The 12,138-nt window shown below is 51.3% G+C and overlaps 2 protein-coding genes across 2 annotated transcripts in view; both read left to right on the forward strand.

The window, feature by feature from the left end:
- The first annotated feature begins 585 nt into the window (after positions 1-585).
- Positions 586-6,312, forward strand: dapk2a (death-associated protein kinase 2a). The gene is made up of 9 exons (XM_079340058.1): positions 586-1,067; positions 1,187-1,291; positions 2,969-3,190; positions 3,929-4,067; positions 4,763-4,892; positions 5,070-5,145; positions 5,235-5,387; positions 5,455-5,500; positions 5,608-6,312. The coding sequence occupies exons 2-9, from the start codon at positions 1,230-1,232 to the stop codon at positions 6,262-6,264; spliced, it is 1,485 nt and encodes a 494-aa protein (XP_079196184.1). The 5' UTR covers positions 586-1,067; positions 1,187-1,229; the 3' UTR covers positions 6,265-6,312.
- Positions 6,313-9,797: 3,485 nt separating this feature from the next.
- Positions 9,798-12,138, forward strand: part of LOC306821750 (putative E3 ubiquitin-protein ligase HERC1) — a gene marked incomplete at its 3' end in the record, with an annotated part of 15,591 nt that continues 13,250 nt past the window's right edge. The window contains exons 1-2 of the mRNA XM_079340324.1: positions 9,798-10,017; positions 11,904-12,138. The exon at positions 11,904-12,138 is cut by the window's right edge and continues 742 nt beyond it. Of these exons, the coding sequence (XP_079196450.1) occupies positions 11,930-12,138 (209 nt within the window). The 5' untranslated portion in view covers positions 9,798-10,017; positions 11,904-11,929. The remainder of the gene's footprint in view (positions 10,018-11,903) is intronic.

The raw sequence follows: 12,138 nt of genomic DNA on the forward strand, positions 1-12,138 counted from the left end.
AGAACACAAACCTGGATCAGAACCAGACTCATGTAGAACACAAACCTGGATCAGAACCAGACTCATGATGTACAGACAGAAACCTGGATCAGACCCAGACTCATGTAGAACAGGCAGAAACCTGGATCAGAACCAGACTCATGATGAACAGACAGAAACCTGGATCAGAACCAGACTCATGATGAACAGACAGAAACCTGGATCAGAACCAGACTCATGATGAACAGACAGAAACCTGGATCAGAACCAGACTCATGATGAACAGACAGAAACCTGGATCAGAACCAGACTCATAATGAACAGACAGAAACCTGGATCAGAACCAGACTCATGTAGAACAGACAGAAACCTGGATCACAACCAGACTCATGTAAAACAGACAGAAACCTGGATCAGAACCAGACTCTTTCTTGTATTAAAACATGAACGAACCTTTTGAACATGAAAGGATTGAAACAATGAATAAAGTTCTGACAGTTTGAAGTGACCGACAGGTGACGTAAGTGGGACAACAGGTGTTTCATGCACGAGCTGAACAGACGCTCGCGCCAAGTGACAGGGCGCGCGCATCGCAGCAGCAACAACGTGACGCCAGACCTCATTTAAATTATTTTAAATATATAGTTTACACATATTTGTGAAGTTGTGTTTTATATTTAATACTTTTCAAAGCATCATCTGACTCGCTGCAGGTTGTTTGTCGAATCGGCGCCATATTGAAACGTAAAGATCCTCTTAGAAACAGTTTTTACAAACTTTGTTGAAGTTTAAGAAACGGTGTAAACACATGAATAACACTGTTCTGATTAACCTCAAACAGGCTGCTGTGCTGGGCCCATTGTTGCCGTTATATTAATGACAGGAAGCTCAACTGTTTAAAGAGCTCGTTAACGCCGCTCAGTGACGTCACTTAAATAAGCAGTTTTCTGCATGAGGTTTGGCGTGACGCTGCCCTCGCGCCTGTTCACGGAGCGTGTTTGAGTCTGCGTGGATTGAACACTTCACGAAGACACGCAGAGGACTGAGGAGGAGAAGACGGTGTCCACGAACATGACGTGAGACTCACGGTGAGATATTTAACTCTTCATGATGAGACTCAGTGTGTGCAGCATGCAGACTGTCTTTTATTCACTCATCATTCAGCTTTATGTGACGTCACGTGCACATTTGTTCTTGATGTTTGCAGAGGATGAACATACTGCAGGAGTTTCCTCCTCTGAACTGAAGACATGGATTTATTCAAACAGCAGCGAGTGGAGGACTTCTATGAAATCAGTGAAGAGCTGGGAAGGTGAGGCTCTCTCTGATTGGCTGAGCAGAAGCTTCAGGATCAGTGTTGAGCATGCCATCAGATACTTTCATTACATTTAATAGATTTAACTGATCCAAGACATCAAACAAACACGAGAGCAAGAAGACGAGCTTTATGAACCCTGTGATGGGAAACACACAGTGGACATGCACTAATGGAGAGGCCACTCATGACCCCCCCTCTGTACCTTCACAGGTAGTAACAGAGGCGTTACAAAGGAGAACAGCTGTGTGTGTGTGCATGTCTGACTGTGTGTGTATGTGGAGCTCCAAACAAACAGCCGTGGTGGGATCATCATGATGACGGCGGAGCTCCCTGACTGCACTTTCTTGTGTGGCATTACTCGAGCTGCATCCCTGCAGCTGATACGTCTGTAGAGGGTTTTTATTCATTTAGCTTTAACAGGAGTCTCAGAGCTTCCACACGTCGAAAAAACACAAGAAACACTCCAGCGTGTGTGTTTGTTGCCCTGCTGTGTTGCTGCATGTTGTCAGCTGGAGACAACTGTTGTGCATGTCAAGTCTTCTATCTTTAGCCGCGGCTAAATCTGCTCTGAGCGTCTGCAGACGAGGAAGTGCAGTGTTAGCTTACACACAAGTGGAGCAGCTGCACAGACCAATAAGAACCTTTAGAATCTAAATAGCTCACGTCGTCACACTCATCGAAGCTGTGAAGTGTTTGTGTTGTTGTTGTTGTTGTTTGCTCCATAAATACACCGACGTCGGGGGAAATTTGAGCCACAAATGAAACGACAGGCCGAGTCCTGAAGCGTGTTATTGTGGCTCAAAGTGAGACCGATGCAGAGCTGGCTAAACACTGAAGCTACAGTGTCCACCACATGCAGAGCTGGCTAAACACTGAAGCTACAGTGTCCACCACATGTAGAGCTGGCTAAACACTGAAGCTACAGTGTCCACCACATGTAGAGCTGGCTAAACACTGAAGCTACAGTGTCCACCACATGCAGAGCTGGCTAAACACTGAAGCTACAGTGTCCACCACATGCAGAGCTGGCTAAACACTGAAGCTACAGTGTCCACCACATGCAGAGCTGGCTAAACACTGAAGCTACAGTGTCCACCACATGCAGAGCTGGCTAAACACTGAAGCTACAGTGTCTACCACATGCAGAGCTGGCTAAACACTGAAGCTACAGTGTCTCTACATGCAGAGCTGGCTAAACACTGAAGCTACAGTGTCCACCACATGCAGAGCTGGCTAAACACTGAAGCTACAGTGTCCACCACATGCAGAGCTGGCTAAACACTGAAGCTACAGTGTCTCTACATGCAGAGCTGGCTAAACACTGAAGCTACAGTGTCCACCACATGCAGAGCTGGCTAAACACTGAAGCTACAGTGTCCACCACATGCAGAGCTGGCTAAACACTGAAGCTACAGTGTCCACCACATGCAGAGCTGGCTAAACACTGAAGCTACAGTGTCCACCACATGCAGAGCTGGCTAAACACTGAAGCTACAGTGTCCACCACATGGCGCCCTTTGTGATGTCATGAAGGGAACATCTCCAAACGGCCTGTTTGAGCAGGCAGAAGACGGAGAGGACGGACTTTTCTCATCATTGGGAGACAGAGTAGAGACACATGTTAGAGGATTCTGGGTAATATGTGACCTTTAACCTCTCTCTGTGTTTCAGCGGGCAGTTTGCCATCGTGAAACAATGCCGAGAGAAAAGCACGGGGCGGGAATTCGCCGCCAAGTTCATCAAGAAGCGTCAGAGCATGGCGAGCTCTCGAGGCGTGAGGCGGGAGGAGATCGAGCGCGAGGTGGACATCCTGCAGCAGATCCAGCACCCCAACATCGTCACGCTGCACGACGTCTACGAGAACCGCACCGACGTGGTGCTCATCCTGGAGCTGTGAGTGACGCACACCTGAGACGCTTTCTGATGTCACTCACACGTTACAGCGTGAATCTGACGGGGGGGGGGGGGGGGTCTGGGGTGAGAGGGTTCAGACCCTCACCTGAGGTCATGAGCTGTGGGTCGTGACTGAGAGATTAAAGAACAGAGGACGTCAGGGCTCAGCGTGAGAGAGAGGGGGAGGAGCCAATTCAGACAGGCAAACACATTCTGGGTCTGCACGCCACAAATTACTGAACGACACGTTACGAGAGACGAGAGGCCAAAACCTGACGTCTGGTTCTGCCGACGTATCAAAAGCATGGAGGGAGGCCGACATGAGTACGAGTAACCCAGCACTGTTTGCAGGACCATGGGGGTCTGATGGTCTCTGTGGTTCTGCAGGACCATGGGGGTCTGAGGCTCTCTGTGTTTCTGCAGGACCATGGGGGTCTGATGGTCTCTGTGTTTCTGCAGGACCATGGGGGTCTGAGGCTCTCTGTGGTTCTGCAGGACCATGGGGGTCTGATGTGTTTCTGCAGGACCATGGGGGTCTGATGTGTTTCTGCAGGACCACGGGGGTCTGATGTGGTTCTGCAGGACCATGGGGGTCTGATGTGTTTCTGCAGGACCATGGGGGTCTGAGGCTCTCTGTGGTTCTGCAGGACCACGGGGGTCTGATGTGTTTCTGCAGGACCATGGGGGTCTGATGTGGTTCTGCAGGACCATGGGGGTCTGATGGTGTGTGTGTTTCAGGGTCTCTGGAGGAGAGCTGTTTGACTTCCTGGCACAGAAAGAGTCTCTGAGCGAAGAAGAGGCCACCCAGTTCATCAAGCAGATCCTGGAGGGGGTGAACTACCTGCACGCCAGGAAGATCGCTCACTTCGACCTGAAGGTTTGTCACCACAACCATCAACAGGAAGGAGACTGTGTTAGGGTGCTTTTATTCTGAAGGATCTCACTTTGAACTCTATGACATCGGTTTCTGTTCTTCTTTAATGCATGAACTCAATCCCGCCCTCGTGGTCATGTGGCCAATCAGAGTCTGCCGTCCTCGACCCCGACAGATCGATCATATGTCTTCGCTGTCTCACCCGTGTCTGACCTGTCCCTCAATCCTCCTCAACTCTGTGGTCCCTCAGGGCTTCCTTACTTTCTGTACCAGAGGGTCTTCACTGGGGGGTTGGACCCAGAAGTGTGTGTGCAAGTTGTGTTCACTCATCTGTAGAATCAGGGGGCCAAACTGCACCCAGGTCTGACCCCTAGTGTTTAAAATGGGTACTGCAGTCTGAGTTCTAAACAGTGCAGAGAACTGCATCATTTAATTCTGTGTGAGTGTCTGTGTGTGTGTGTGTGTGTGCGTGCGTGTGTGCGTGCGTGTGTGTGTGTGTGTGTGTGTGTGTGTGTGTGTCTCTGTGTGTGTGTCTCTGTGTGTGTGTGTGTGTGTGCGTGCGTGTGTGTGTGTGTGTGTGTGTGTGTGTGTGTGTGTGTGTCTCTGTGTGTGTGTCTCTGTGTGTGTGTGTGTGTGTGTGTGTGTGTGTGTGTGTGTGTGTGTGTGTGTGTGTGTGTGTGTGTGTGTGTGTCTTTCAGCCTGAGAACATCATGCTGCTGGATAAAAACGTTCCTCTGCCCAGAATCAAACTCATCGACTTCGGTCTCGCGCACAAGATCGAAGCCGGGGTCGAGTTCAAGAACATCTTTGGAACGCCGGAGTTCGTTGGTAAGAGGCACAGGAAGTCATCCCGTTTATTTTCAAAATAAAACCCTCAGGAACAACAAGCTCATGTGTGTAGCTGCATCATGATTCTGTTCTGACCACACACACCGCAGCCTGTGGGCGTCGACCAATGAGAGAACACGGAGCGAGGCTCACACTCACGCTTCTTTGTGTTTTCAGCTCCAGAGATCGTGAACTACGAGCCGCTCGGGCTGGAGGCCGACATGTGGAGCATCGGGGTCATCACCTACATCCTGCAAGTGACACGATGACTTTAAACACGTTAAACACACGCGCTGAAGACGACGCCCCTCTGACCCGCTTCTGTCCTCCGTGTGTCTGCAGGCTGAGCGGGGCGTCGCCTTTCCTCGGGGAGACCAAACAGGACACGCTGGGGAACATCTCCGCCGTCAACTACGAGTTCGACGACGAGTTCTTCAGTCACACCAGCGAGCTGGCCAAGAAGTTCATCAGCCAGCTGCTGGAGAAGGACAAGAGGTGAGAGCTGGACACGGACAGGAGGACGAGACAGCACTTTCTAACACACGTCTCATCTGTCTTACAGGAAACGCTTAACCATCCAAGACGCTCTCAATCACCCCTGGATCAAGGTAAAGACCTGACTCATGGTCTCATGTCCCTCCGTACCCGCCTGTCTCTCTTGTCTCTTGTCTCTCTGGCTGTCTCTAACTAACTCTGCTGTCTCTAAACGTTAAAGTCCAACGAGCACAAGGAGGAGAATAAAACTGTGGAGCGGAAGAAGCGGGAGCGCCGGCAGCTGAAGACGAAGCGCCTGAGGGAGTACACCATCAAGTCGCACTCCAGCATGCCGCCAAACAACACGTATGTGAACTTTGAGCGCTTCGCCCAGGTGGTGGAGGACATCGACCAGATGGAGAGCTCCTTCGTCAGCCTGGCAGCGGCTCACGACTCTCTGCAGGAAGACATCGACGCCATGGTGTCCATCTACAACGAGAAGGAGGCGTGGTACAAGGAGGAGAGCGAGGGCGTGCGTCACGAGCTCTCTCAGATCCGCTACGAGTTCCGGAAGGTGGAGGCCTTTAAGCGGAGCCTGCAGGACGACATGCAGGCCTTCAGCTCCAGCCTCAGCGCCGTCCACAGCCGCTACCACGAGCGCCAGAGCCACTTCGACGCGCTGCGCCTCGAGCTCAGCAACGAGCTGAAGTGGGTGCAGGAGGTGATGGGGTCGTTCCCCACCGAGCGAGGAGGAGGAGGAGGATACACCAACTGCAACTTCTCCACAGTGTTCACCAACGACGTGAACGAGGCCCTGAAGGAGCTGCTGAACCGCCCGTGTGGAGGAGAGCTGCTGGCCGGGATCAACCTGGACTTTGAGAGCGGACAGCAGAGATAAACGCTTTCATCACTTTGTTTAATGTCACATAAAAGAGTGGAAACATCATGTGAGTGTTTCTGATCTGTCAGCGTCCAGCACAGAGACACACAGGAGCTAAAGTTAGAAGGAGGACATACTGCATGTTTCCTTCATGATCACACAGGAAGAGAGCAGCTCTCTGATTGGCTGACTGATCACAGAGGAAGAGAGCAGCTCTCTAATTGGCTGACTAATCACAGAGGAGGAGAGCAGCTCTCTAATTGGCTGACTGATCACAGAGGGAGAGAGCAGCTCTCTGATTGGCTGACTGATCACAGAGGAGGAGAGCAGCTCTCTGATTGGCTGATTGATCACAGAAGGAGAGAGCAGCTCTCTGATTGGCTGACTGATCACAGAGGAAGAGAGCAGCTCTCTGATTGGCTGACTGATCACAGAGGGAGAGAGCAGCTCTCTGATTGGCTGACTGATCACACAGGAAGAGAGCAGCTCTCTGATTGGCTGACTGATCACACAGGAAGAGAGCAGCTCTCTGATTGGCTGACTGATCACACAGGAAGAGAGCAGCTCTCTGATTGGCTGATTGATCACAGAAGGAGAGAGTAGCTCTCTGATTGGCTGACTGATCACACAGGAAGAGAGCAGCTCTCTGATTGGTCCAAGTTTTCACTCTTGGCGACAGTTTAATAATTCATTTAGCTTAAAACAACTTTTAGGGTCTCTCAATCATGGCTGATTATATATAAACTTTATTACAGGCTCTCGGCCCAATAGGAAGACAGACAGCATGTAAAAAAGAAAACAGTTTCATAAACATATTAAAAAATACCCTAAAGAGTCATTCTAACTTTTCTCCACCATGTGGCGCTCTAGTCTCAGATCAGAGCTCCTCTACAGGATGTCTTTCCTCCAGCTCCTGGTAAACGTCTTCAAGCAGTCAGGTTCCCTTTGGATCCAGCTTCCAGGTCTCCTCACACGTCACTGACTCACACAGAGACAGAAAACAAGCAGTAATCATGGTGTGATCATCGGTGAGGTCAGGCCGCTCTGTGGCTGCACGCTGAAGATAACACGAACACCACTTCACTCATAACAGGAAGGGGACGAGTAGAGCTGCACATATCAACATGTGACACTTTAACACTGTGTGTGTGTGTGTGTGTGTGTGTGTGTGTGTGTGTGTGTGTGTGTGTGTGTCCACAGTGAGACAGGGAAGTTACCCACCACATGTTTTCAGCTCACTAACAGCAGCATCTATTCACCTCCTTGTTGATAAAGCACTTCTTATAATGTTCACCGAGGCGCTGCGTGTCAACAGGAGGAGGCAGGCGAAGGCTTGACCCTTAGGGCGCCTCTGACAGCTCACAAACTTTAAACCAGAACCGCGGCCCAAAGTCTGCAAATGTTACGATGCCAGCAGGAAACCGGCCCGCAGGAAACCCGTCCCGCAGGAAACCGACCCACAGGACACCGACCCGCAGGACACCGGCCCGCAGGACACCGGCCCGCAGGAAACCCGTCCCGCAGGAAACCGACCCACAGGACACCGACCCGCAGGACACCGGCCCGCAGGACACCGGCCCGCAGGAAACCGACCCACAGGACACCGACCCGCAGGACACCGGCCCGCAGGAAACCGACCCACAGGACACCGTCCCACAGGAAACCCGTCCCGCAGGAAACCTGTCCCGCAGGAAACCTGTCCCGCAGGAAACCGTCCCGCAGGACACCGGCCCGCAGGAAACCGACCCACAGGACACCGGCCCGCAGGAAACCCGTCCCGCAGGAAACCGACCCACAGGACACCGTCCCGCAGGAAACCCGTCCCGCAGGAAACCGACCCACAGGACACCGGCCCGCAGGAAACCGACCCGCAGGACACCGGCCCGCAGGAAACCCGTCCCGCAGGAAACCGACCCACAGGACACCGGCCCGCAGGAAACCGTCCCGCAGGACACCGGCCAGCAGGAAACCGTCCCACAGGACACCGGCCCACAGGAAACCGGCCCGCAGGACACCGGCCCACAGGAAACCGGCTCGCAGGAAACCGGCCCGCAGGACACCGACCCGCAGGACACCGGCCAGCAGGAAACCGTCCCGCAGGACACCGGCCAGTAGGAAACCGGCCCGCAGGACACCGACCCACAGGAAACCGGCCCGCAGGAAACCGGCCCGCAGGAAACCGGCCCGCAGGACACCGACCCGCAGGACACCGGCCAGCAGGAAACCGTCCCGCAGGACACCGGCCCGCAGGAAACCGGCCCGCAGGACACCGGCCAGTAGGAAACCGGCCCGCAGGACACCGACCCACAGGAAACCGGCCCGCAGGAAACCGGCCCGCAGGAAACCGGCCCACAGGACGCTCAGCAGACGATCAGAGAGGAAGTTCAACACAAGGATCTAAAAAACATGTCAGGAAGTGCAAACAAACAGCTTTAAGTCTGATTGGACACACAGGTGCTGACAGGAAGTGACCAGCGGTGCTGACAGGAAGTGACCAGCGGTGCTGACAGGAAGTGACCAGCGGTGCTGACAGGAAGTGACCAGAGGTGCTGACAGGAAGTGACCAGCGGTGCTGACAGGAAGTGACCAGCGGTGCTGACAGGAAGTGACCAGAGGTGCTGGCAACATTGACAGCAGTTCTTGAGAGTTCTAATCAGGATATAAACATCTTACAAATCATTGTTATAAACAGAACCATCATCATTATGAAGGTTTCAGGTGTTCACAAAGAGCTCTTTATCTTTTCTTAAAGGTGCAAAGAGACTCAGATCAAATGGGGTTTGTAAGATCGTTCCTCCACCGGGGGGCGACAGAGGAGAAGAGTCCAGTCTTATGACCCTGATCAGACCTCCTTAAGGGGGCCTCATTCACCCTCATTGCCCTGCTGGTTGGAGGGAACCCTGTGGAGCTTTTACTGTCGCAAAACTATTTAGCAACACGCACACAGATCCACAAATGTGTGTCCGCAAATATACCCAAAACTGTTTACTGATTTTATAATGGAAGGAAAGTCTGTCCTGAAAATACACACAAATCATCACTTACACCTGAGGCAGGCCGCAAAACTGCTGCCGTGCAAGATCCACAAATTATATATTATTTTCCACTCGGGACACTGAAGGCACTGGGGTGTGTATAGGAGCAGGTAGGGGGGGCACATACAGCTCTCATCAGACCAGCATTCATGGACATAATATGTTTTTGTTTTCATTTTATCCATGAAATTATTGCTTAAAACTCTTTTTACACTTTAACATTTTTTTTTATTCATGCTCCTATTTATTGTATTTTTATTGTGCTTTACTTTGATTGTTTTTATGCTTTTTTGCTTGCTCAGCACTTTGGTCCACCATGGTTGTTTTAAATGTGCTATTAGAAATAAAGATGGATTACACCTGTGTGAGACTCCTACCTGTCTGTTCATGACAAACACTGGCTCACTAAAGAACTTCATAATTTCATGTTTCTTCCAGACAGAGAGGTGTGACGTCACTGCGGGGCTGGGGCCGGGAGGGGCGGCGCCGGGAGGGGGATGGGCGGGGCCTAGTCTCAGCAGTCATTCGTGGTGAAGGGTTGAGGAGAGGCGGGCGGAGACATGAGACATGCCTCTGTCTGCTAACACAGCAACACAATCAGACATCCAGGGAAGCTTCACACTATGAAGAGCAGCGAGCTCATTCACCTGTAAGCACACCGACAACAAGAAGAAGAAGAGGAGGAGGAGGAGGAAGAGGAGGAGGAAGAGGAGGAGGAGGCCGCTGACAGCTCACGGTAAGCTCTCTTAGAAAGTGCAGCTAGCGAGCTAACCGGCTATGATACAGCAGATAACACAGATCCGTCCCAGATCCCGGACCGTACCGGGCTGAGCTCTGGCACCGATACACCTGCTGTCCAGAGGTCCTGACTGATCCAGTCCCCACCTGTCACACCTGAGGATCAACTCCTCACACCTGTGGAAAGGTGTTTGTTTTCATGCTAGCTGAGTGACGTGAGGAAAGTTAGCTTCTGCTAGCTAACATAAACATTAGCCGTGTTGGTGTTGAAGCCGTGAAATCAGTGCTGAGTGTTTGAGTCAGCTGGAACAGGGACACTAAATAAGACTGCTGTTTATTTATTAATATGAAATATGTGAAATAAGACTGCTGTTTTATTTATTAATATGAAATATGTGAAATATGAGCTTATCTGCTGTCAGTGACTGTGAGGCTAGCCGGGGCTGATTATCAGCACAGACATGGCAGCTGGTTCGTCTCATATCTGACACAACACACAGATGATAGTTTGACTTCTGTGTTTTTTATTAAATGAACAAAACAGAGTTTAAAGTGACGTTAGCATCAACATTAAAGCTAGCTGGGTGCCAACTGATTGTGCTGCATTCAGGGTGTCCTCCGAATGCTCGGAAATCCCAGTTGTTTGAAGTGGTTTGTCTTTGAGGAGAATGAGTGTTAAGATGTTTGAAAAGTCGTGAGTGTGAGAGCTGATATCTCTATTGAAGATTAAAATCTGACAGCAGTGGTTTCATGTAAATGTGTAAAAGCAGAATTTAGTCACTTAAATGATGAAAATGTTATATTTGTTTCTGTGATGACATCACTGCGTGGTTAAATTGGTGCTGGATGTTGAGGGAGCGACACCGTTTTATTTTCAGTAAACTATTAAAAATGAAGGAAAGTTGTCCCGTCTTTTCGCCGTCCAAACAAAGAGATGAAACAGATCCTTTATCTTCTTCAGCCTGCAGACGTCCTGGAGGGGTAACAGATCCCGTTTACATCCTGGTCCCTCCTGAGACTTTGCTTCTCAGTGTTGTTATGCTGGAGACAGATAGCGGTCTGTGATGGATCAGAGAAGTCGCCTCACTGCACACCGATATTATCGGCCGGCTGATTAATCGGTCGGGCTCTGCTTGTGTTTGCCTCGTGTTAATTAAAACACGTTTTGTCGTCAGCGCGGCGTTCACCAGCTGAAACCTCTGATAAACAAGATGTCTCAGCTCCATTTATCCTCACACGCCCGTGTGACCTGGACTTGGCTCTGAGCCTACCAGGTGTGCTCGGGGCCTTTTCTGACAGCGTGTCAGTCAACGTGTTCCCCGCCTTCATGGTGTGAAGAAGCTGCTCTCACGTCTGGCTGCTCTCCTTTATAAGAGCGTGAAGTGAAGTTTGGACTCTGCGTGAGCGCCACAGGTCAACAACACGCGTGTAATGTTTACGATGAGGCCGGCTGGAGTTTGTCCTCAGCTTAAAAAGAGGTGAACGACAGCACAGGAAGGAGGTTTGAACCTGTCACCCCCCCCCTTCACCTCCGCCCTGAACACGTAACCTGCAGCCTTAAAGAGCCTGAACACAACCAGCTTGTTTTTAAATATGAAGTCTCTGGACTCATGCTGCAACACCAGGCCTGGAGAGCGCCCCCTGCTGGGCACACAGCCTGATAGCCTGTTAAAGGGCGGGTGGCGGTTAGGACATGGAGCCGGCGTGTGAGCGTGACTCTGAGGAGGATTGTTGAACAGAATGTGTTTCCAGTAGAAGTTCAGTGAAGCATGTGTGCTGTCACAGACACGGCTGCAGAGTAAAGGATTTCATGAACATATCACGATGACCTTTTAGATCAGAAGGGAGGCTTTGATGTCTAATGGTGCTGCTTCCTGTCTGCAGGACTGATGGCTCCACAGTGACACGCCATGGCGTTAATGATCCCCCCGGTGAAGCTCAAATGGCTGGAGCACCTGAACAGCTCATGGATCACGGAGGACAGCGAGTCCATCGCCACACGGGAGGGAGTGTCCGTGCTCTACTCCAAGCTGCTGGCCAACAAAGAGGCGGTGCTGCTGCCCCAGCAGGTCCTGTGTCTGAAGGGCCCCCAGCTGCCGGACTTTGAGCGGGAGTCCCT

The sequence above is a fragment of the Symphodus melops genome, assembly GCF_947650265.1.
Source record: "Symphodus melops genome assembly, chromosome: 3".
NCBI lineage: Eukaryota > Metazoa > Chordata > Actinopteri > Labriformes > Labridae > Symphodus > Symphodus melops.

What these genes read in the sequence shown, in the direction of transcription:
- dapk2a (XM_079340058.1), top strand. Translation starts at nt 1,230, where the DNA reads ATGGATTTATTCAAACAGCAGCGAGTGGAGGACTTCTATGAAATCAGT. An exon ending in ATCAGTGAAGAGCTGGGAAG is followed by an intron (nt 1,292 to 2,968) that starts GTGAGGCTCTCT and finishes TCTGTGTTTCAG; the next exon opens with CGGGCAGTTTGCCATCGTGA. An exon ending in GTGGTGCTCATCCTGGAGCT is followed by an intron (nt 3,191 to 3,928) that starts GTGAGTGACGCA and finishes TGTGTGTTTCAG; the next exon opens with GGTCTCTGGAGGAGAGCTGT.